The sequence below is a fragment of the Balaenoptera musculus genome, chromosome 4 (assembly GCF_009873245.2).
Source record: "Balaenoptera musculus isolate JJ_BM4_2016_0621 chromosome 4, mBalMus1.pri.v3, whole genome shotgun sequence".
Taxonomy (NCBI): domain Eukaryota; kingdom Metazoa; phylum Chordata; class Mammalia; order Artiodactyla; family Balaenopteridae; genus Balaenoptera; species Balaenoptera musculus.
Window position 1 is genome coordinate 78,982,817 of NC_045788.1, and position 26,726 is coordinate 79,009,542.

Below are 26,726 nucleotides of genomic sequence, written 5' to 3' on the forward strand. Positions count from 1 at the left end.
AAATTTTTACTTATAATTTTATTTATTAGGTCTGTCAACACCTTTATTAACAACAACAGATCCAAAGTAGTATTATTTTGGAATTCATATTGTCTCTTAAGAACAGCAGCACAGACATTTTAAAGTTTTTAATATTTGAGATCTTAAATAAGTTCTCAACCCCCCTTTAGTAATATCTAGTGTCTCTGTATTTAGACCACTAGATTGGTTGATTCTAAGGTTATAGTTTGTCCAAAGCAACAACACCTACTGTCTATTAGTCTTTATTCTTGATTTTCCAAATGTTTCACAGAAGTGGAAAATTGAAAATCTCCTTAGAGGTTATGTAGTCCAATTCTCCATCCAATGAAAGAACCTTCTTAGTTACATTCCTGACAGATGATTTTTCAGTGTTTTCTTGAATACTTCCAACATCAGATCGCTACTTTGGAATGCAGCCTGTTCTGTATCTGGGCAGCTTGAATTTAGTGTTTATTGTGCTGAGCCTCAGCAGCTTTTTTATTTATTTATTTATTCATTTAAAATTTTTTGTATTTTATATTGGAGTATAGTTGATTAACAATGTTGTGTTAGTTTCAAGTGTACAGCAACGTGATTCAGTTATACATATACATTATCTATTTTTCTAAATCTTTTCCCATTTAGGTTATTACAGAGTATTGAGCAGGGTTCCCTGTGCTATTCAGCAGGTCCTTGTTGGTTCTCAGTAGCTTTTTCTAGTTATACACAGGATGGTGATTAAGTTATTTTAAAATCCTTGTACTTCATTTATAAGAATATGTTACTTTTGATAAAATGATTTTGCTAGGTATCAGTGTGTGCAAGTGTGGTTGAAAACACCCATGTGTGATCAAGAATCTTCCTTACTATCTATATAATTTCTTATGATTTGCACTTGAGATCACTGATATTTTGCTGTCTTTTTTTAGTAACCATCTTTTAGTTTCAAATTGAAACTTTAAACTTAGTTCAACAGATCTACTTTCTTCCTGATTCCCACACTACACTCAGATCTAAGTTCAGATAGTTTGATTTCCTTGTCTCCTAAAAGCCTATGTATTCTTCATTATTATTCAAATTAGTATTCTAATACAGGAGTTGGCAAACTTTCTATAAAGGGCTAGATAAAACATTTTAGGCTTCGTGGGCTAAAATGAAAGTTAGGGATGTCTGAGATACATTGGATTGGGCAAAAAGTTTGTTCAGTTACTGAACACGTTGTTCAGTAAAGTTCTTCGTGAAAATGAAAAATGTGTCTTTTCTTTGTACTTAAAACCGAACGAACTTTTTGGCCAACTCAATATAACAAAAAAACAAATTTCCACAAATTTTTCATTGATGAAATTCAAGTCTGCTAATTAGAGGAATGGATTTCTTTTGAGGGGGCTATAACATTTCTCTTAATTGGGGTTCAAAGTCAGTGTTTCGTATCATCAAATTGATTGCAAATGTTTATCTTTAAAATCAGTTCTTAGTTCCTGGGCCCTTCCTACATAAACAGAGATTGGGCCATAGTTTGCTGGCCCTTAGTCAGTACAACCATTCAGCATTTCTTGTATCCCCAGGCTTTCAGTTGATGTACTTGAGTTTACCATACTACAATTCTCCTGGCGTATTGACATTGTATTTGTCAAATATGTTTAGCTTATTAGAACTGCGTCATTTCTCTACTGATTATAGTTTAGAACTGTGTGATGGTTTATTCTTTGTCATTAATTTTAATGAATTCATACATGACACAAATGAAATTGCTTAGGAAGCTGAACTGAATATCTGTGATAAATCCTATATCTCATATCTTATAAACCTTTAAGTCCAGAGCTTATTTCACCACTTTTTGTCAGTCCTTGTAATTCAGTTTTCTACTAATATTGGTCTGTGCTTATTTAATTTTAGTAGAAATTGTCAATTTGTTACTGATGGTTTAAGACTTCATTTTTATTTAGGGCTTATTTGTTGCAAGCTTGTCCATGATTAATTTGTTGTAGCAGGCCATCTCTAAAACAAAACACTCTTTTCATTTATATGTTATCTTGTCATCTTGCATTTATACATAGTCATCACCTACTGAAGTTCCAAGATCACTTTCTATAGATGTTTTGAAGATAATATAATGGAGTTAACATCCCAGGGCAGTTTGGGATATCAAGCTTCTCAGTCCCTTTTACAGTTTTAAGCAGTACTACCCAGGATAAATGATATATCAGTATTAGTTTACCACCCATTTGGTGACCTAAAGTTATACATTACATTGAGGTTAATTAATAGACATTGTATTGGGGGGTGTGTGTATGTGTGTATAGTACAGCTCTAAATCTTATTGCATGGAGGTTAATAAACTTTTTAGGGATTTTGTGTGTTTAAGTTAGCTCTAAGTCTTGTTGATCCTGTCTATCTGTACTTTACATATTGAATATCTGTGATGTTTCATTGAAATAAGAACTCTTAACTAATTCTGATATAACTGTTCCAGTTTTCCTGATCTAAGTTGTATGTCAGAAAAGAGTTGTATAGGTTAGCTTTCGAAGTTAAATGTATTAAGACATTTTATATTTTAAGCAAATATTGTCATTTCTGCTAATCGGGACTTCAAGAATAGATTTGAGTTTTCCGTGAAAAGTGGTCTCACAGTTGCCCAACTCAAGTCTCAGCTTTTTTGAGATGTTAGTCATGCACACTTAGTCCTTTCGGTAACTAGGGAATCTATGTCACTGTTCCTTTCTGCTCTTTCCATTTTCTCTCTTGAAAGCCTCATGGGTATTCCTCTGGAGTATCTGGAGGTAGCTGACGCAGCCCCCCACACCCCTGCCCCCAGTACAATAGGTACTCTTCTCTCTGATTTTGAGTTTATGCAAAAAGTGACAATCGTACAGCAAACTTTATAAATTTTAAATGGTAGAATTACCTAATTATTTTATAAACTTTCTGAGCAGGGACTTTCTTTTATTGTTGTGTTTTAATATCCAAGGACGCCAAAATAGTTTTCAGTAAGTATTTAAATTGAATTAATCTACTAGATCATTGTTCATTCATGAATTTGGAATTACCTGGGGATTAATAAGAAAAGTTAGTGTGATTGTATATGTTGTTTATTAAATTTTATTGGCTTGGATGTCCATGCCAATAATTTACAGAATGAGTAACACAGAGTATTATTTGAACTGAGCTAACTTAGCTTAACCTTAACCTCCCTACTTACCCTCAAATAAGGCTTTTGAAAAATATTTAGAATAAAATTAAAATACATCTTCAGAGTAAGTTAGAAGTATAAGGCAGAATGGAATTGAAAGTCATGAGAAATCATTTTTAAGCATGAAAAACACTTAGCTTTCTGAAGTTGATTTCATACATAGGATTATCAGATCAGAATCTCATTATGCCAGTTAATCTCTGAGTATCAAAAAGTGCTTGGATTTTCAAAGCATTTGTAAACAGAGAGATTCTGTTTGGGACTTCTCAGATAATAAGATTTTTTTTTTCTTAAATTCTTCCTTAACGTACTAGTTAAAATACCCTTAAGAAATATTTGATGTGATTTCAGATACCTGGATAAAAATAAAACATTTCGGGAGAACATCTGTCGGGAATTTCACAAACCATAGGTTCAGTGATATAGCATTGTCCTTTGGCACCTCTGCCATAAGTCATAGCAGTGGGGTTAAAGAGTCTTCTGAAGACTTGGAAAAGGTAGTATTTTTTAATGATGATTACTTTCTTATAATTATATATGCTATAATTTTATATGCTCAAAGCAGAAAATATACCCAGACACAAATGCAAAGAAAAGAACAAAAGTAATCACTTTCTGTTCTGGTACATCATGAAAAATAACTTCTGTGAATATTTTTATACACTTTTCTATGCATATGTATGTTAAAACAAAAGTGCCATCTGTTTTGTAGACTTTTTTTTACTAAATAATTAAATGTATTTCTCATGTGAAGAAGTGTATGTTGACTAAGTGATTTTTTTAATGACTGCATAGATTCTATTGTAGATTCTATTCTGAATACATAATTGATTCTGAAAAGAATAATATAAAGATAAAGTGATAAACTATTTGTTTTGAAAAGAAATTACATATTTAGCTTCTCAAAGATTTGATCATTAACTTCCTTATATAAATGACAGAGGTCCCCAAAATTCCCCAGATGGATTGAAGTTGAAGCAGTCTAGGAAATTCTGGACCTGGGAATGCTGTAGGTTTTACTAATAGTTTCTTTCCTGCCTCCAAATTTTAAAATGTAAATTTCAAGTAAGGAAAGGCAAGCTTCAGTCCAGAGTTGAATTTTTGGATTAAAATATCACAGAACTTAATATTTGAAAGAAACCAACCATTTTGTAGAATTTCAAGTTTTAAATGTATTAATGTTCCTAGAGATATACTTTGATTTATTCCATAAACATTTACTTATGCTTTGTAATAATTTGACCATTTCTTTCTAATGGAAGAGCTTTAAAGGCAGAAGTAGTTAGAGTCCACCTCTAGATGATAGAATTTCTCTATAGCTTTCATAACTGTAGTAACTAGCCTTTTAAATGTGGATATATCTCTTTTAGAAAAACATGACATTAAACATATAGATTTTTTTTTTTAATTTTTTATTTTTATAGTTGATTTACAACATTGTGTTAGTTTCTGGTGTACGGCAAAGTGATTCAGGTATACGTATATATGCATATTCTTTCATGTTCTTTTCCATTATAGTTTATTACAGGATATTGAATATAGTTCCCTGTGCTATACAGTAGGACCTTGTTTATCTATTTTATGTATAGTAGTTCGTATCTGCTAATCCCAGACTCCTAATTTATCCCTCCCCCATTGGTAACCTTACCCCTTTGGTAACCATAAGTTTGTTTTCTGTGTCTGTGAGTCTGTTTCTGTTCGTAAATAAGTTCATTTGTGTCATATTTTAGATTTCACATATAAGTGATATCATATGGTATTTGTCTTTCTCTTTTTGACTTACTTCACTTAGTACGATAATCTATAGGTCCATCCATGTTGCTGCAAATGGCACTATTTCATTCCTTTTATGGCTGAATAGTATTCTGTTTTGTGCGTGTGTAAATACGTACACCACATCTTCCACATCTTTTTTATCCATTCATCTGCTGATGGATATTTAGGTTGCTTCCATGTCTTGGCTGTTGTAAATAGTTCTGATATGAACATTGGGGTGTAAAACATACTTAAATAATTTGTTATAAGGCAATTAAAATTACATAATTTCCCTTTTAAAATAACTTTACTAAGCTATTGTTTAATTTTCTCTTAGCAATAATTACTCAATTTAGATATTTGTGTAGATGGCTTTTACACAGGTAAGAACTAGTAAAATCTTAATCTCTAGCAGAAACTTTAGAAATTTGAAAGTAAATAACAGATCCAAATAATCTTTTGATTATGTTATTATAGCTAAGTAAGTGGACTTCATTTCTTGTGATGCCTATCAGTAGAAAAAGGTTTAGCAGTGGAGAGTGGGATTAAGGAGAGAGAGGGAAAAAAGAGGATTTTCACTTTTTACTGTTCTGTGATGTTGATTTTTTTTTTTTAAACAATCAGCTTTTTGAAATCCCAGGAACTATGAAAAAAATAGATGTTTTCAGTTGTTTTGTGCCAGAATCTTTTGTTAGGAAACAAATAAAAACAGTTACATAGAGTTAAGAGAGCTGCATTTTATTACAAATGTCTGTCTAAATCATTGTTTTCCTGGTCTTCCAGTTTGACTGATGGCTCTTTGCAGTATAATTTATAGACAAATAGATCAGTGATTATCTGGCCCCTCAGAAGTCTACATTTTCAAATATTGGTAAAATACTGCTAATTATAAAAGCTACCACTCAGTGAGAACTTCCTCTGCACCAGGCACTGGGCTAAGCACTTTACATATATTACCACATTTAATCCTTACCTTAATCCTAGAAAGATGATAATGACAAAGATGAGTACCACCACTACTGTTATCTGGGAGGGGTTGGGTGGTAGGAAAATCCTGTCTGATTCATCTTTAGCTAAATTGGTGTCCTCTATTCATGGTATTTTGTAGCTCTGGGGAAAACAATATGATACTTAATGTCAACTTGTTGTCTAGAACCCATTAATTTAGTATTTTTAAAGTGTGACCACAAAATAAAGGAAACAGCCCCTAAATCTTATTGTAATGAGTATACGAAATCAGTTTGTGATGTCTTTGGACTAGATTTAGTTGTGCTTCATCTAAAGCAATCAAGGTTGTAATAGTGGATTCCTTGCTTTCAAGTACAGCTCAGTGTCATTTTCATCATCTTTGTTTAGCAAATAGTTTAGCTTTCAGTTATCTCCGTATTATGAGTTGTTTAGCACCTGTGTGTGCACTCTCCTGTCTTAACATTTTCACCATTAAACAGTCTTTCAGACAGAGGTCTCAGATATTAACTAAATCAGAATTTAATAAGTATAAAATACTTTTTTTCCTAAGTTTTTTTGACGGATCCATGACGTATCTTTGCTAACATGCATTTGGAGCTTAATCATATGTTACCTGGTGATATTTCTTGTGCTGTCGTATTATAGAGCTCTTGTGTTGTTAACAGACTGCAGGGACAGCATGTTAAACTTAGTTCTCTCTCCTTTTTCCACTCTCCAGAACAAGTAAGTACACCCCATTACACACATTGTGGTACAGATTTTTACTTGTAATGTATCAATATAGTATGCAATATATAAAAAAAATTTTATTGCTTTTTTCATTCTTGTATTATTGTTTAAATTTTTCTATGTTTATTACTGACTAGAGCAAAAACTTTTAGTAGCTTTTGGATCATGGACCTCTTTGAAAATCTGTTCATAGCAGTGGACTCTCCCCCAGAAAAATGCAGTCATGCCAGAGTTTTGCGTATGATACCAGATGAACTTTGGACTTTCTGAAGCTCATCCAGAATCCCTAGCTTAAATATCCCTATACTAGTGCAAGGAACTATGGTTACAATTTGTAGTAACTGCCTGCAGTATAAATATTATGTATATAATGTCAACGTTTTAAAAATAAGTGAATGAGTAAATGAGTATTAGAATAATCATTTTAATGTAAAACTCCTCAACTACATCTTTACATTAATATGTTGTACATAGACCAGAAGAAACATCAAGTTTTAAGTAACTACTATGAAATTTTACTGACTCTACAGTAATACTAATACTTGGTTAAATCTCTGTGCGCTTATATGTAAGTGTGCCCAGGCACAGAGAAGTTATTTCCTGGCAATGTGGTCTAGTTTAGCTTTTGACTTGAGAATAATGACATCCATTTGAAATCTTTACTTTCCCCAAAACAAGCAGTATAAAACGATTTACTAAGTTGCCAGGATATGTTTTATTTATGCAAAGAAACTTTTTTCACACAGACCTAAGTTTCATGACGTTGTGACCTCAAAACTGTTGTACTGATAGTTATAGTTTACAACCCGACTCAGAAGACCATCCACAGAATTACTCTTTGTGGGATATAATACACTTCACGTATCAACTGCAGATTCTTCCACATGGTTGCATTTTGAGTTCTTTGGTGTGTTTGCTTAATTTCAGGGTCCAATATAAAGAAACACTGGAATCTTGTAGAGGGGCATTTATTTTGTTAAAAGCATAGTGATTGACATTTCATATTTATAAAACATAATTTTTATTTTATTGATACATATATAATAGAAGGAAAACATGAAGAATATCTTGGCTTGTGGTGCTATGAAGAACTATAGTGTTAGTGATTCTCAAAGGAAGCAAGAGCTGGGTGACGTGTGTATAAAATGTTTACGTGTCTCAAAGTGGAGTGTGATTTTTAAAAGTTTGGGAAATACAGTGAGGTGTTTTTTTTTTTTTAACCCAAGAGATTCTAATCCCTAGCCCCTTTTCTGTTTTGTACTCCTACCATGAGCATACCACTATGGCTGAGATTCACCTAGAAAAAAAAAGACCTTTGACTCCTGTGAATATGTATTAACCAAGAATGACTTTTTTACTTTATGTTGAATAATTTGCATAATCAAAACAGTAATCACCTTTTTCCGGGGGAAGGAGGGTACTTGTTGCCAAATATAAAATTTTATTCAGGAAGAAAAAATGAGAGTCAAAACAATCTTTAAAAAAAAGAGTAAAGTCATACTTCCCATTTTTGAAACTTATTGTGCATATACAATGGAATATTATTCACACAAGAAAGAAGGAAGTCCTGCCATTTGTGACAACATGGATGGACCTTAGGGCATTGTGCTAAATGAAATAAGCCAGAGAGAGAAAGACAACTACTGCATGGTATTCCGTGTGTGTAGAATCTAAAAAGAAAAGGAAAAAGTCAAGTCATAGAAACAGAGTAGAAAAGTGGTTACCAGGGCTTAGGGAGGTGGAGGAAATGAGGAGAGGTTGGTAAAAGAGGACAGACTTTATAAGATGAATAAGATCTGAGGATCTGATGTAAAACATGGTGGCTATAGTTGATAACACTCTTAAATGTTCTCACCAAAAGAAGGAAGGAGGGAAGGAAGGGAAGAAAGTGTGAGGTGATGAATATGTTAATTAACTAGATGGTGGAAATCCTTTATATGTATATAAAATCACCACTGTGTACATTTTGTATGTCTTACAATTTTATTTGTCAGTTAAACCTCAAGAAAGGGTTGGGGGAAGTATAGTACTGACATGAGTGTAGGCATGTAGATCAATGGAGTAGAATTGAGAGTCTAGAAATAAACCTTTACATTTATGGTCCGTTGACCTTTGACAAGGGCAGTTCAACAGGGCAACAATAGTCTTTTTAACAAATGGTATTTGGGCAACTGGATATCCATATGCAAAAGAATGAAGTTGGACACCTACCTCTTACATCGTATACAAAAATTAACTCAAAATGGTTAGACCTAAACATAAGAGCCAAGACTATAAAACTCTTAGAAAGAAACATGGGTGTAAATCTTTGTGACCTTCAATTAGGCAGTGACTTTTTAGATACGGCACAAAAAGCACAAGTGACAGTAGAAAAAACAGATACACTGAACTTCATCAAAATTTAAAAATTTGTGTCTCAAAGGACACCATCCAGAAAATTAAAAGACAGCACACAGAATGGGAGAAAATTTTTGCAAATCCATATATATGATAAAGGACTTGTATCCAGAATAAGGAACTCTTACAACTCAATGATAAAAAGACAGCCCAGTAGAAAAATGGGCAAAGGATCCGAATAACATTTCTCAAAAGAAGACATACAAATGACCAGTAAGCACGCATACACAAAAAAGATGCTCAACATTGTTAGTCATTAGAGAAATGCAAATCAATACCATAATGAATACTACATCACATTCATCAGGACGGCTAAAATAATGACAGACAATAACTAGTATTGGTAAGGATGTGGAGAAATTGAAATCTTCATACATTGCTGGAGGGATTGTAAAATGGTGTAAACAAAAAATGGTTTGGAACTTCCTCAAAATATTAAACATACAGTTACCATATGACCCGGCAGTTCCATTCATAGGAATGAATTGAAAACATTTATCCACACAAAAACTTGCACATAAATGTTCATAGCAACATTATTTATAGCCAAAAAGTAGAAATGTTTCAAATGTCCATCAGTTGATGAATGGATAAAGAAAATGTCAGACACAAAAGACCACATGTTAATGTGATTCCATTTATATGAAATGTCCAGAATAAGCAGATCTGTAGAGACAGAAAGTAGATTAGTGGTTGTCAGGAATTGGGGAGTGTGGAAATGGGAGTGACTGCTCATGGGTGCAGGGCTTCATTTTGGGGTGATGAACATGTTCTAAAATTAGATAGCACTTGATGGCTGTACACCTCTGGATATACTAAAAAAAAATCAGTTCTATACTTTAAAGGGGTGAATTTCATAATATATGAAGTATATCTGAAAGATTTTTGTTTTGAAGACTAGAGTGAAGGCATCTGTCTACCTACAGAACTTTTGGTCAGGTCGTGTTGCTGTTTTCACCATATTTTAAGAAAGGCAATAAACTCTGACCATAGTTTTGCAAAGGACTCAGATCAAGTTAAGTGACAGATGGCACAGGATTAAATGGAGTACAGCATGGACACATAAAGGGACCCTCCTGTACTAGTTTATCCCCTCTAGGCTGAGAAAATGCTTTAGCCAAATTGTTTAGTTGTGTTCAAATAACATGACAGCTTGATGCTCTTTTCTTCACTGATGTTCCTAATGGGATTTTAAGATTTGTATTGCTGCACTTTTTTGCCGGGGAAGGGGTGGGGGGGGGGGGTCCCTTGCCTTTTGGAAATCAGTGGAGAACCCTGAGAAGGAAACATTGCATACACCACCAAAAAAACAAAATTCTTATACCAAAATCTCACTCATATATTGTAAGAAAGAGGTAGATAGAAACTGGATAAAATCTGTGTCTCTTGAGAGTTAAGTATTTTGGCTACCTACATCTAGTGGATTTAAAAAAGGAAAGCCTGTAAATTGTAGGAATATACCAGAGGACATAGCATTTTATATCAATCCTGTGGAAGTGAAAATGTGTAGAAATGATTCCAGTGTCAATAGAGTACTAATATTTTGAAATAGAATAGCTCAGTAACATCTTTTCTAGTTTTCTAATTAGAGAAATTTGTCACATTTATGATATAGGCAGCCAACTTGACAGTTATGCAATTTGAATAAACATTTCTTTTATGCAGAAAGGAAATAAAGATGTTTAATTATTCAGCCATGTCACATATCTCTTTTGCTTCTGTGTTACACAGTTTTTATCTGCTTATTTAAAAAGCTTTGATTGAATTTATTATGTATAGCCTTGGTCATGTATCCTTTTAGTCTTTCAGGGTACATACCACGTTAACAACATGTTGATTTAGTGAACTATCTGGGCTAGAACATAGAGGGTCTTTGCCCTCAAGGAGTTCAGAGACTCATTGAGGGGAGGAAGGGAACAAATGAGGGCAATAAAGTAAGGCAGGTATGATCCCAGAAGTCTGAGCAGAGTACAAAGGCAGGAACATCCTATTTGGAGGTAAATCCTATCTGGAAAGACTTCATAGAAGAGGTAACTCTTGAGCTGACTCTTGAAACATGGAAAGATATTCACCATTTAGTGAAAGGACGGGAATGGAGGACATACGTGTTTAATTTGGACAAGGATGCTTAGTGAAGTCAGGTCTGTTGTGTGTTGCTTTATGGTTTGAGCCTAAGGTTCTGAATGGTGGGGATAGGATATGAGTTTACCAGGAGAGAGAAGGCTGGAGCTGTGGGCAGTGGCCAGAACACATTAGTCTGTAAGCAGCTGGAAGCCACTGTAGGATTTTAAGCAGAGGAGTAACAGATTTCTAATAGAATTTCTTTTATTTCACGTTTGCTTTAAAGGCTGCACATACAGCTCTATTGCTAAAGTTTGGCGACCTCTGGTGTTGAGCCATTAAAACGCAAAGCTGTGAAAGAAATGTATTTCAGAGCTTTTGTCAGATGATTCTTGGCTGTGTTTTATTTCTTTGAAGACATAATTCCTGACTTGATATTTATTGGTGTTAGCTAAATTTGCAACTAAATGAATGAAAAAAATGTTAAAACAAGCATGATGGGACTGGGTACAAATGAAATGATTGATTTAATCATAAGGGATGAATAGCATCGCCAAAGGGTTGTGACAGGCTAATCTCTGGTACTTTGAGTCTTTCCACCACCTACTCCACATGATGTTCTAGGATAATGGACTTAAAAAATACTTTTTTGCAATAAATGGAAAGATCTTATTCTAATAACAGATAACTCAGAGTACACACTTCCCAATGGTGTGATAATTTTGAACGTCCGCCCCTTTTATTGTGTGAGAGATATACTTACAGAAAAGTGCATAAAACATTACGTGCGGTTTCGTTTCCTTTAAGTTGTGGGGGACTCAGTTTTTAGGAAATCCAGGAATAATAATTATTTTTTAAGTGTACCCTTAGTCTAAAAGTTTTGGAAAAAAATTACTTTTCCACCTCTTAATATTTGGCGGAATCCTAAGACTTGTCTTGTGTCTGAAGTGATAAAGTCCACGTCAAACATGCTTTTTATTAATCTATAAAATGAAAAAGTTTTAGTATATGATTTCAGATTTTCCAAATATAAATCAGCTGAAATAAATCAGGTAGAAATACACTCTGAACCTAATAGAAACTTAACATAAAACTTAAAGATATACTCAGAAGTAGAAATGGGATAGTTGATTTATTTAAATGTTTTATGTTTGTGGTATTGATTGCAGATGGTGATGCATTCAGAATCTTGCTCTTCATAATCTGTCACTTGTTTACCTTTTAGCCTTTAATGTTGCCATCCATCCATTTTCTAATCCTTATTTTCTGTTAGCACTCAACTGTTACAGTTATCCAAATCATGCTGTTCTCCACTTCGTACCTAGAGCGCATAGAATGTGCATCTGACTCGCTTGCTTCCTAGATTCCTTAAGTAAAATTAGCTCTTGCCTCTCCTTTCAGGATCCTTTCCTGAATCTTTTCCTTACTCCAGTGCATTGTTAGCACTTTCACCTTACCCATTATCTGTGCTTATTTTGTTGTACTGATCTTCTTGGCTATTTGAACTTGATTTATAATGTACAAGTCTCTCTGCCCTAGAGCTCCTTGAGCATAGGAACTTTGTTGAGTGAGTGACTTAAGGAGTCTGAAAAAAATTTTTAAATGCCTCTCAATTATGTCTAACCTTTGCATTCTTACATTCCTTTGCATCTTAACTCATACCTTTGCTTTCTTAAAGACTAAACATACTGTATATAAAATAATAATTCTGATTTTAGGGTTTGACAGACTCTGATAACTTTTAATGCTAACCTTAAGATAGCAACAGAAGAAGGATAAACATATGGTTGTATTTAGGGTAGTAACGTCATCACAAATTACATAATGGTCTGTTTTTTACTTTTTAAATTAATTTCATAGAGATGTTAATTTACATACAATAAAACGTAGCAACTTTAAGTGTACAGTTGAATGAGTTTTGACAAACATATAACCACTATCCTGGTCAAGGTTTAGAACATTTCCATCAATCACCCCAAAAAATGGGGTGACCAAATGTCCCAATTTGCCCAGGACTGAGGGATTTGTCAGGATAGTCCCAGGTAAACTGCGACAGTTGATCACCTTGTTTGTATACATTTGCAGTCTCCCATCTTCTGTTTCAGGTTACCATAGGTCTGCTTTCTGTCACTGATGATTAGTTTTTCCTATTCCAGAATTTCATATGAATGGAATCATACAGTATATATATATTTTTATATCTGGCTTCTTTAGCTCAACATCATGTTTTTGAGACTCATCCATCGTTTTATTTGTATTACCTATTCTGTTTTATGCTTAGTTGTATTCTATGCATATACCACAATTTGTTTATCCATTCACTTGTGGGTGGGCATTTGACTTGTTTTTTTGTTTTGGCTATTATGAGTAAAGTTTCTGTGTTTGTTTACAAATATTTTTGCAGACATGTGTTTACATTTCTCTTCAATAAAGAACTAGGACTGAAATTGCTGGTCATATGATATAAGTGTATGTAAACTTTGTAAGAAATCATCAAACTGTTTTCCAAAGCAATTTCACTGTTTCTCACTCCCACCAGCAGTGTATGAGACCTCCAGTGGTTTACATTCTTACCAACATACGGTATTCATAATAATTTTAAGTTTAGTCTTAAAATTGCTTTTATCATTAGGAAATGTCCTTCTTTGTTTTTGTTTAATTTCCTTGTCCTGAAGTCTGCAATTTTCTGGTATTAATGTAATAAGCACTCCGTCTTTCTTATGATTAGTGTTTGCATGGTGTATCTTTTTGCATCCTTTTACTTTTAATCTATGTGTCTTTATATTTAAAGTTCATTTCTTACAGACAATATATACTTAGGTCTTCTTTTTTAAATTGTCTGATAATTTCTACCTTTAATTGGAATGTTTAGACTATTTACATTCAATGCAGTTATTAATATGCTTGGTTTTAAGTATTCCACCTTGATATTTGTTTTCTTTTTATTGTTCCTTTCTCTCTCTTTTTCTCTTTTACTGCTACCTTGTGGCTTATAATGAGTGTGTTTTATTTTCCCTATTGACTTTTTAAGCTATATCACCATGTTGCATTTTTTTTTAAGAGTTTGTTCTAAGATTGAAAATAGGCATCCTACTCTGTCACAGACTACAAATAATAATTTACCACTTTGCATATAAAGTAAGAACCTTACAACAATGTATTTCCATTTTCCCTTCCTGTCCTTCATGCTCTTGTTGTCAGACATTTTTTACTCCTACAGTACTTTATTATTTTGCTTTAAACAGTTTTCTTCTAAAGCAATTTAAAAGCAAAGGGGAAATGTCATACATATAGCCTGTATTTACCATTTTTGGTGGTCTTTATTCCTTTGTATAGAGAGGAATGTCCGTTTGGAATCCTTTTCTTTCATCCTAAAGTATTTTCTTTTAGTGAAAATCTCCTGGTGACAAACTCTCTTAGCTTTTGTTTGCCTAATAATGTCTTTTGAAGGATATTTTCACTGGATATAGAATTTCTTGGTTTCCAGTTTCTTGTTTCTTTTTTTAGAAAGGTCTCTATTTTCTTCTGGCTTGCATTGTTTCTGCTAAGTCAGCTGTCATTCTTATTGTTGGCTGTCTAAAATGTGTCCCTTTGTTTTGGGAAAGATTTTCCCTTTATCAGTGGCTTTTATTAGTTGATTGTGACTTGTTATGTTATTTTCTGTATTTATACTGCATAGGTTTCATTGAGATTTTCATCAAATTTGGAAAAATGTTGGCCACTGTTTCTTCAAATAGTTTTTCTACATCTTTCCCCCCATTACCCTACTCAGACTCCAAACACACGTACATATGTTTTTCTAGCCATTTTACCTCCATGCTTCAGCTTTGGTAGTTTCTATTTTTTGTTTTTCTTTTGTTTTTTAAAGTTCACTGATTGTCTTCTGTGATGTGTTAGACCTCCAGGGAAGTTTTCATTTCACGTGTCATACTTTTCAACTGTACAGTTACTGTGTGGTTTGTTTTTTTTTTTTTTAATCCTCCATGTGTCTCCTCAATATAATAGCTGTCTTATAGTCCTTATTTGTCAATTCTGTCATCTCTGTCATTTTTGGATCTGTACCTGTTGACCAGTTTTTCCCCCTTCTTCTTTTTGGATCATATTTACCTTTTTCTTTAAAGAGTATTTTGTCAGTTAGTTTTCTAGTTATTTACTCTAGAGAGCAATTCTAGTATCAGTTACTGAATAGTGACTAGAAGGAGAAGTCCATGATAATTTTTCTTTTTTTAAATAATGCAAGCCTTTGCATGACATTCCAAATTTATTGACCTACTGATGCCAGGTTATGCAGAATTGTACTATGTTATATAAGGCTTTTAGTTTACATTAGACCACCTTAAAGTAGTTATGGCTCCCTGCTAGATATGCACAATATTTATACCCAAAGCAATTCCATAACAATGGTTTCTGTAACTTAGGCCTTGAGATTAAAAATTCTAAGCAATAGAATTACTTACAATGTGCACATCCATGGGACTTGCCCATCATTTAACATTCCAATCTAAATTCTACATGTGTGAAATAATCACTAACATACAAGGTACTAAACTTACATGTTTGGTATTGCAGATATGCTTAAGCATGAGTAAGCATGGGATTTACAGTGAAAATCTACAGCTAAAGGAGCCTGAAAGTGATTTATCAAAATTGCTCAATTATTAAAAGCATTTTTAACAAAAATTTATAAAATAAGTTTGAGATTTGTTACACTTTTTGATCTTGTTTAGACAAATAGATGCCTGTATTTCTTCATATTATTCTAATGTTGCCTAAGATCTATAATCCATAAGTTAACAGTTCAAGATACTCCTTTTATTAAATTGATATAGTTAGATTTTACCATGATATAGGTAGATTTTATTTAAATCATGTTTTTTTTTAAGTTGTCAAGAAAAGTCCAACTTTTTTGTTTAACTTTTAACTATAGCCTTGTGATCTTATAAAATCTAAATATATTCCACATGACTCCGAAGAATTCAGTTTTATTTTATGGTATAACCAATGGAGTTTAAGAAAGTGATTTTTAAAAAATTATTATTACTTTTAAAATAAATTTACTTTATTTATTTAATTTTGGCTGTGTTGGGTCTTTGTTGCTGCACGTGGGCTTTCTCTAGTTGCGGCGAGCAGGGGCTACTCTTTGTTGCGATGGCAGTGCTTTTCATCGTGGTGGCTTCTCTTGTTGCGGAGCATGGGCTCTAGGCGCGTGGACTTCAGTAGTTGTGGCTCGCAGGCTCTAGAGCGCAGGCTCAGTAGTTGTGGCTCATGGGCTTAGTTGCTCCGCGGCATGTGGGATCTTCCCGGACCAGGGATCCAACCCATGTCCCCTGCATTGGCAGGCGGATTCTTAACCACTGCGCCACAGGGAAGTCCCTTTAAATTATTTTTTAGAAACCTTTTCTTGTTCCTGCCCTTAATATTAGGTAGACCATTTTAGGGAGTCAACTACACATGCATTGAATCCCTTATTTACCATTGGCAGACTGTAACTCTGAGAAGTCTCTTTACCATAGTGAACGTTAGGTTTCTCTTAAGTGTGAAATGGGGTAATAGAGTATCTGTAAAGTTTAAACGAGAAAAGAAAATTAATATACCTAGCATAGAGCTCTTAATACTGGTTACTCAGTAAACATTTCTTCTTTTTGTTCTCCCGTTTCCCTCACTGATGTACCTTTTAAAAGGAGAACTTATGTATGCTGTCTTTACTTGCTCATTTCAGATGATTATAGTCTGCTTGCTCTTCTCACGAGTGACCTCACCAAGGTCAGAAAGGAAGTCTTCATGACCAGCATCAGTGAACACCTTTTGGGCTTTGTTTTACCTGGGCTCGTTGTGTCAGATACCCACCTCTCAGTCCTTTAAGTGTTCACTTTCCTTGTCCTCCATGGTATCATCGTCTGTAGGACCTGTTCCAGTCTCTTAGGCTTCTGTCTCAACCTTCTTTTTAAATTTCCCTTTTTCCATATATTCGGGTCTTTTGAGTCCCCATCTTTAGCATTCTTCTTCTTCAACGTGCTTTGCCTCTTACTCTCACAACCACCTAGCGTCTGTGCATCAGGTACTACCAAAACTGTTTTTCCATCCTCAAGCTCACTTCTAAATGATATACTTAATATCCACCACTTGGTGGAGAACTCCTCCAGGTTCTTCTTTTTTTTTTTTAATTTTTTTTTAAACTTTGGGTTTATTTTATTTATTTATTTATTTATTTATTTATTTATTTATTTATTTATTTATTTATTTATTTATTTATGGCTGTGTTGGGTCTTCGTTTCTGTGCGAGGGCTTTCTCTAGTTGTGGCAAGTGGGGGCCACTGTTCATCGCGGTGCGCGGGCCTCTCATTATCGCGGCCTCTCTTGTTGCGGAGCACAGGCTCCAGATGCGCAGGCTCAGTAATTGTGGCTCACGGGCCTAGTTGCTCCGCGGCATGTGGGATCTTCCCAGACCAGGGCTCGAACCCGTGTCCCCTGCATTGGCAGGCAGACTCTCAACCACTGCGCCACCAGGGAAGCCTTCTCCAGGTTCTTCTTGAATATCTTAAATACTGTTTTCTCTTCCAGCTCTGTTCCTTCATACTTAATAGCATCAAAATTTTTCACAACTACCAACATTAAAAGCTGAAATTGTCTGTCCTCCAACCAAGTCAATAAACAGATTCTTTCATACCATCTCCTAAAATTGGTTTGCCACTGATGAGATTTAAATTTTTTTTTTTTAAGATTTGTCTTTCTTTTTTTTTTTTAATTTATTTTATTTATTTATTTATTTATTTATGGCTGTGTTGGGTCTTCGTTTCTGTGCGAGGGCTTTCTCTAATTGCGGCAAGCGGGGGCCACTCTTCGTCGCGGTGCGCGGGCCTCACTATCGTGGCCTCTCTTGTTGCGGAGCACAGGCTCCAGACACGCAGGCTCAGTAATTGTGGCTCACGGGCCTAGTTGCTCCGCGGCATGTGAGATCCTCCCAGACCAGGGCTCAAACCCGTGTCCCCTGCATTGGCAGGCAGACTCTTAACCACTGCGCCACCAGGGAAGCCCAGATTTGTCTTTCTTATGTTGTTTTTTTGTTTATTTGTTTGTTTTAATATTTATTTATTTATTTGGCTGCGCCAGGTCTTAGTTGCGGCACACGGGATCTTTAGTTGCGGCATGCGGGATCTAGTTCCCTGACCAAGGATTGAACCCTGCATTGGGAATGTGGAGTCTTAACCACTGGACCACCAGGGAAGTCCCGAGATTTAAATTATGTTCTAGCTCTGCTTCTGATTAGTTCTGACCTCTGAAAAGTTGTTCTTTCTGGGCCTCAGTTTTTCTCATCTCTAAAAATGTTTAGACTAGATTAGAGGTCAGCAGCTGGGCCCAGGGACCAAATTAAGTCTGCTGCCTATTTATTTATGGCTGCTTTGTGCTACAGTAGTAGAGCTGACTAGTGACAGAGGCTGTATGGCCCACAAAACCTAAGGTATTTACTCTCTGGCCCTTTAAAAAAAGTTTGCTAATCCCTTGACTAGTGGATCTCCCATCTACTTTTCATCTCTGTTAGCCAGCCTGGGGAGAATGTGCTTTCAAGATTTAAAAGTGAGAAGAAAAAGAATAGAAAAATTATTATAGTAGTTGAATATTTGGCAAGAGAAATTAAACATAGAACAGACTGTGACATTGGAATTTCGCTTTCCCCATCTAATGGCGTTAGTGATTCAAGGTCATGTGGCAGTAACAAAGGAGTAAGGAGATCTCTATTGCCACTCTGTGGTAACATGCTAGTTTATTTGCTTAATTGCTTTTAAATAATTGATAGTGAATATATCAATGATTCCATTTACTAGTTAGTAATTTTCTTAAAAGTCACAAATATCCACATTTTGAAGGTAAAGAACACAGTTAAACTGACCACTAATAAGAAGTATAATTAAGAATCTTTTTTATATCATAACTATTCATCAAAGCAGATTATTTCCCATTGTGATAAAGGATTTTTTTCCACATCCATGCACCTGGTGTATATCGAAGGAGAATTCTAGGTATGTAAAAAATGCTTAGATGAAAATGCCAGAAATATTGAACCTTAGTTAATTATATGTATGCTGACATGTACTAGTGTCTGCAACTGACTTTCAAATGCATCAAAAAATAAAGTGGATCGATATATGGATTGAGGGGTGGAAATGTGACGAAACAAATATGGTAAAATATTAATCATAGAATCGAGGTGGTATAGGCGAGGGCATTTTCACTATTTAAGAAAAGGTGCAACTTTTCTCATGTTTGAAATTTTTCATGTATAAAATTTTGGATAAATGTTTAGATCTAAGTGGTTGTGAGACAGTGAGTTTAGGGAGAATATGGGAGTGACTAAACATATGCACACATACAGTATACCTTCTTGCTTTCACATAAAGTAAATTATTAAAATTTGTATTTTAAGCAAACCTTTTGTACATGTCATAAGTTTCTCAGCTGTTTTAGTGTATATTTCACAGATTTACTTCCCCTGGGAATATTCATAGGCTATAATAAAAAACATAAGAATTGAAACTTCAAGGAGCATCCTGCCTTTTAGTTATATAGTGTGTAAATATGGGACAGTCAGCCAAATGGCTGATAAGTTCATGTGATCTGTGTTCATACAGTAAAAAAATGTATTTACTAATAGATAGCATACAACGCTCATTTCTTTTGGCATTCTTACCAGCTTGTAGGGAGTTAGGACCATGCCTTATGTTAACAAGGTATTGAATAAATATAGGGAGACTGTGCAAAAAATACTCACTGATTTGAGAGTGGGCATTTCTTAAGTGTCATTTTGCTTATTGTGAAACATATCATAATGCAAAAATATATTAAAATGTATTAAGTTTAAAGCATAATAATAAAGTGGATATCCATGTAAGTACCACTCATTTTAAGAATTAGAATTAGAAGAACTACTTACGCCCATCCCACTCACAGTCCCTCCTCCTGCATCCTTCCTAGTAAGCTAAATAATCTATACTTGATTTTTCTAATGAATATTCCCATGCTTTTGATTTGGTTTTACTATGTAAACTAAAATATAGTTTAGTGTTGCCTGTTTTTAAACTTTATATAAGGCAGTTATACTATATGTATTCATTATTGAGTGAAAACTCACCACTGCGTGAGATTCATCCATGAGGTATGTGTAGCTCTAGTTCATTTATTTTCATTGCTAGTTAGTATATCATTGTATGACTATACCACGATTTAGTTTATTTATTAATTCTACTTTTGGATTTTTGTTTTTGCTTGCAATATTATATTATTACAGACTACATATATATATTACAGACTATATATATATATATATATATATATATATGTATGTATCTAAAGAGATTCTCTAGGTTAGAGTATATGCCTTAAAATGGAATTAGTGGGTTGTAGCATCATTGAAGGTATGCATTTCATTTTTTTAAAAAATACTTATTTATTTATTTGGCTGCATTGGGTCTTAGTTGTGGCACACGGGATCTTCGTTGCGGCATGTGGGATCTTTTGTTGTGGCATGTGGGGTTCTCTCTAGTTGTGGCGTGCAGCTTTTCTCTCTCTAGTTGTGGCACTCGCGCTCCGGAGCGTGTGGGCTCTGTAGTAGTTTGTGGCACGCGGGCTTAGTTGCCCCACAGCATGTGGGATCCTAGTTCCCTGACCAGGGATCGAACCTGCATCCCCTGCATTGGGAGGTGGATTCTTTACCACTGGACCACCAGGGAAGTCCCTGAAGGTATGCATTTTAAATACTCATTTTTTTTTCAAGTCATTGCTGTTTTTCTTTAGCACTTAAAAAAATCTAGTGGAGTTGCATTTAGGAGGTAGAATTATCGATAAGTTCACTCTCCCTTCTTTTTCACTGTTTTCCCCATTACATGTTACACATGTACACCCTTCATCAAGGGTCTAATTTAGAACATAAGTGCTTGCTTTATTATTTAAAAATAAAAACTTTTATTTTTCATATTTTAAGTATAGATAGCTCCTGACTTTTAAATATCTGATAGTTACAGCTACAAAGATCAGAGATTTCCCTTCTCAATACACCTTGCTTCGCTCTGTAAAGCTGGAATTCTACTACAAGAAGGAAATGAAGTTTATAAATATTTATCACCTCTAAAAATGTCCTAGTACCTCTTTGTAACACTTGCCTCCAGCTCCTCATAACCATGGATCTTCTTTCTGTCAATGTAGGCAGAAAATGTTCTAGAATTCCATATGAATTAAATTATACAGTAGGTACTTTTTTCGTCTGCTTTTGCTTAGTATAATTATTCATCCATGTTTTTATTATTATTATTATTATTACTGACTAGTATTGCATTGTATTAATATACCACTATTTGTTCATTCACCGTGTTGTGGACATTTGAGTTATTTCCACTTTCTGGCAGTGGCAAGAAAGATGCTATGCACTCAGTATACAAGTCTTTGTATGGACATATGCTTTTAATTCTCTTGGGTAACTACCTAGGAGAGGGAATGATGAGTATAACTTTTTTACAATTCCACCAGCACTGGATGAGAGTTTCACTTGCTCTACATTCTCAACAAGACTTTGTATACATAGTCAGTCCTTTTAATTTTAGCCACTTTAGTAGGTAGTATCTTGTAGTTTTAATTAGCATTTCCCTAATGATCAGTGATATTGAGCATCTTTTAATGTACTTATTTGCCATCTCTGTGTCTTCTGTGAAGTATCTGGTCATATCTTTTGCCCATTTTTATAGTGTTGTCTTTCTGTTTTTGAATTATAAGAGTCCTTGTATATTCGAGATAGAAGTCCTTTGAATATGTTTTGCAAATGTTTTCTCTCAGTCTAGCTTACCTTTTGTTTTCTTAAGAGTGTCTTTTGAAGAATAAAACTTTTAAAATTTTGATTAAGTTCTGCAAGTTTTAATGAAGTCTACAGAAGTAGAAACAACAACAACAAAAACCTAAAATTCTTACTTTGCCCTGATTATTCACCACAAATCAAGTACTTATCATTACATTCTACTCCTTCTGCACAACTATCCTTGAATTGTAAATGACTTAACATTTTATTTTAACAAACTTGTTTTATATCAGGCCCTAGAGTTATAAAGATGGGTAATAAATGTCATCTTTCTTCAAAGTACTCATTTTAGTATTTAGTGTTTCTTCCCATCATCTGCTTTGTGCACTCAGGTCCATATACTTTCCTTTGTCTGGTGCCTAATACAGCTCTGGAGGCAATGAAGTACTCGATATATTTTCATCTTGTATTATAGTTAGACTTTTTTCCACACAAAAATAAGTAAGTTTATCATAGCAGGAAATCTCTTGTTCTTTGTATCCTTCATATACCATAGTGTAGTTCCTAGTACACAGGGACACTCACTTAATATTCAGTGATTGAATGGAATTATTGATGACCATGTTTGACTAAGATCCTCCTAAATATCAATAGTTTATTAATAATAAAACCTTTGGCTTACTTTACTAAATGAATAAAAGATGCTCTCATTTCAGATGCCATCATTGCAATAGATTGTTTTTCTAGAGAGAACAAGGATGCCTGATTTTTACTTGAATATTTTTGAGTGATCTTTCTTTTACAAGCCTGATTTAACATTACTATTATCATAAATGTCTGTATACGGTAGTATACCATGGGTTCTGTAGTCAGTTAGAAATTAAAGTCTTTTTATAAAGTCTGCTCTGTTTAATGAGCTATGTATTTTATAACTTTGGAATTCCTTTTTCCAGTAAAACCAGTACATTAAGACATAAAGACTATATTTGTAAGTATATAGAAAAATATGGCAATAACTTGCTTTCTTTATCTAGGTCCTGGGGACACCAACAAGGGAGCAAATTAGAGAAATGAACCCCAACTACACAGAATTCAAATTCCCTCAAATTAAGGCACATCCTTGGACTAAGGTGAGTCAAAAGAGTTTTTTAAAAAGCACATTAACCAGTAGTTAACTAGAAGTTGGATTTCTCTTTGTTCTTAAAGTAAACTATTTCGAGACTAGATGGCTGCCAGAGTACAAAGTACAATAGCACTTCTGCACGTAAAGATAATTAGATAGCTGTACTTCAGTGTTTCATTGACCATATAGTTTCATCCCCACTGACTTCCTATAGAAAGTTTCCAGCCTGGGTTTTTATTTGTAGGATGAGGACAGTACATATACATAGCATTCAAATAAAGAATTTCATTAGGAGCAGGATCTTATATATAAATTTTGACTACTTAAAATTCAGAAGTAATTTCTTTACATAGAAGTGTTTATTATTAGTTCAGTATCATATAGCATATGAAAATATACATTTTATATATTATTATTTTTTAAACTGTTAATATATAGACCTTATTATAGATGATATTTTGTGTTCTTTTGTTTACTTTCCTATTGGTGTTTTGGGAGCAGGAATAAAATGAAGATTTGATCATACTAGTAATATACATTGAAAGCAATTAATATGTCAACATCGTGTCACTAGCCATTGGAAAAGCCTAACCTCAACATTTAGACGGAGCCAATTCTAAGAGCCATAAGTACTAATTTATGAGAAGACTTTATTTTTTGCTTTGATACTTAATTGAAATGATTCTAGAGAGATTTTATTACAAAGTTGTTTTCATGTCAGTTTGATTTGTGAGATTGTATGCAGAGGGAAAAGAAAAAATCTCAATAGGGTTTATAGCTAGAGTGAATCTCTCATTTTATAGATTCTGAAACTCTGGCTAAACATGTCAAATGACTTATCCAAGATTCCATAGGTGGCTGTGACAAAGCCAGGATTAAGCTTCTTCTCGTGTGTGTGTGTGTGTGAGTGTGTGTGTGTGTGTTTAATGCCTGGTCTTTTAAACTTCTAGTTACGTGCCATGCATGCATCCCCCTTCCCAATTTACATATATTTCATTATATATTTTGTGGGTTGGAAGTTTTCAGCTTTTTAATATGTATTTCAAGCAGAGACTTTGTATATTTAAAAATATATATATATATAACATGTTTTGATCATTGACAAGTTCATTTAATTGGTTATAGATCTTTTATAATAAGAGGTGAAGTAATTTAGGGCTAGGTGAAATAATTTACATTTTTAGATTAAAAGTAGGTGTCTTTCTCTAAGGTGTATTATGATTCAAGTTACTTTCCTTTGAGTTATCACTATCTTCACTTCTCTTCACCTCTCTTCACCTCCCTTCACTTCAGAAAATCCTCTTATTACTAATTATTTATTGTTTAGAATCAAAGACCTCAGTAATATTTTAGTGCCAAAACTATAGGTTGTAGCTTTCACTGACTAAGATGTTGCCCTCCCCCATCCTCTTTTTAAGTTTACAATAAACACTAAATATTCTGAGGTAAATCATTCTTTGGTCTTTGTACTTCAAGTTTATTTTGAATCTGGGTCAGAAGATATTTAGGGTCTCTCATTCATTCTAAACTCAGAGAATCCTAGGTGGCCTGTTTGGATTTAGAAGCTGAGTTACAGTTTGAATCCAGCAAAGTTACTCCAAGTTAAAGTGTTTATAACAAGTGATTTCAACCATGTTAAAGAGAAACGAAAAGCAAAGAGAATTCTGTGTTATTGAATTAATACAGGGAAATATTCCAAAATGCTAACAGTAGTTAGGGTAAGAAGAGTGTAGGTGATTTTATTTTCTTTGTTCTGCATTTCTGTATTTCCATATTTTCTTTAATAAGCATGTTATTTTTATGAAGAAAGAAAAGTAAAATTCTTTTTGGTTGAATCTAACCTACGTATTCGTCACATGTATAGAGTTTCTGACCAATATAATGCTGAAATGAGGTCATGAGATCTTATTTAGTAGTCCTTGTCCTCAATTTTTTTTTTTTAAATCAAGACTGACACCGGTATTAGTGTGTGTCATATTCTGCATTTTTTTCCCCTGGATTATATCTCTTCAAGTATTAGCTGGGATGGAATGTGAGGAATGATTTATTATAATTGCCATGCAGGCAATAGAAGATTTGTGGTCAATTTGCATGCTTTACATCTTCTTTTGCCTTTGTGGATTCCTGATGTTTCTATATCTTACACTAATGCTTTTCAAACTTGAATAAACTATACAAAGCCCTTTTACTTGTTTGTTTTATTTAGGCTTCCATTCCTGTACCATGTGTAGAATAATAACTCAATTCCCCCACCTATTTTGTCTCTTCAAACTCTTGTGAACTCTTCATTCATATATGTAACATAATTGGGTTCTCACTTGGTACAAATGCATTTATTATGTAATAGTACACTTATGTTAATTTCTTAATAGTGCACACCATTAGGTTGCTGTTATTGTGGATGTAAACACAAAACCAAATTCAGACATAGAAATTCCATGGCACTACTATGTCATCCAGGTGATCCAGAATATATTGATTTTTAAAACTAGATTGTTATCAAAATAATAATACAAAATTTTAAATTTCTAGAGGGAACTCAGTCCCCTCTCCCCTGCCTTGTGATAGTGAACACCAACTTCAGAAATGCTCTCTTACGCTAGGCAGCCAATGGAGTTATTTTTTTAAAACATACAAAATGTTCTCTAAAGAGAAGAGCTTTTTGCCTTTGGAGGGCAGGTAAACGGGAGTCTGGAAACAAAACCTGCTTTGCCTTTATTGAGGTCTTCTGTTAAAACCCACTTTAGCCCCGTTTCCTGAAGCTCTGAGCATGTAAACCCTCCTTTCCTATGCGGCAGTGTAGTACAGCTATATCCCCAGATCCGGGAGCTCTTGTTCTCAAAAACTGTAGGCAGACAAAAAGATCAAGGGAGAAAATGTCTACCGTGGAAACATTGAGGTGAGGGTATTAAGATGTGTAAGAAAGATAGCAAACAGAAGAACAAAACAATGAAATAATCCTAGTGTGATATATAGCAGGAATCTTGAGAATTTAGAAATCCAATAAGATGCCCTTGACTATTACTTAATAGCCATAACAACCTAATTCATTGGATAAGCATTTGAGGCTTAAGTTGGAAAGGAAATATGTTCTAATGTTTTGAAACAGGGACCAATATTGAGAGTGACGGTGGGGAGGATAAATACCTCCCCACTGGTGTATGGTGTACACTTAAAAGAATAAAAGCCAGATGGGAAGCAAGAGGAAGTGATAATAAAAGTAAATTGAGAATTAAACAGAGATGGAGATTGGTTGGAAGAAGAGAAGAAGCTGAAATATTCTGCATTTGGTACATGGAGATTTGGTCAAATGACAGTTCTATTAGGTATGAAGTAATGATCTAGTTTAAGCACTTCTCCCATTCTTTGTGCCTCAAATTTTTTTTTATTTTTGTCTGTTTTGTTTTGTTTTGTTTTGGTAAGATAGCAATTAGCTGTTGTGTCTTTTCTCCAAATTCTTTTGAAAACAAATATGCATATAAAGGATTATTTCATTTTAGTTCAGAGTAAATGTAAAGATTGTACCTCCAGTGTAGTTCTGTGATTTGTCCTCTCTATCTCCACTGCCCTGACTTTAGTTTAGCCCATCATCGTATCATAGAATTGTTAAAACAACCTCCTACATCCTGAGTTCCCTCCTTCATATCTTTCACACCCTCATTGCTGTCAAAGTCAGCTTTCTTAAAAGCACATGTGATGCTGTCACTCCTATTTAAAATTTT

General features: G+C 34.1%; 1 protein-coding gene across 5 annotated transcripts in view; it reads left to right on the top strand.

The window, feature by feature from the left end:
- The window catches only part of GSK3B (glycogen synthase kinase 3 beta), a 196,354-nt gene that overhangs the window by 132,784 nt on the left and 36,844 nt on the right, over positions 1 to 26,726 (top strand). For all 5 annotated transcript variants that reach the window (XM_036851749.1, XM_036851750.1, XM_036851753.1 and 2 more), the window contains exon 8: positions 22,916 to 23,011. In XM_036851749.1, the coding sequence (XP_036707644.1) occupies positions 22,916 to 23,011 (96 nt within the window). The remainder of the gene's footprint in view (positions 1 to 22,915; positions 23,012 to 26,726) is intronic.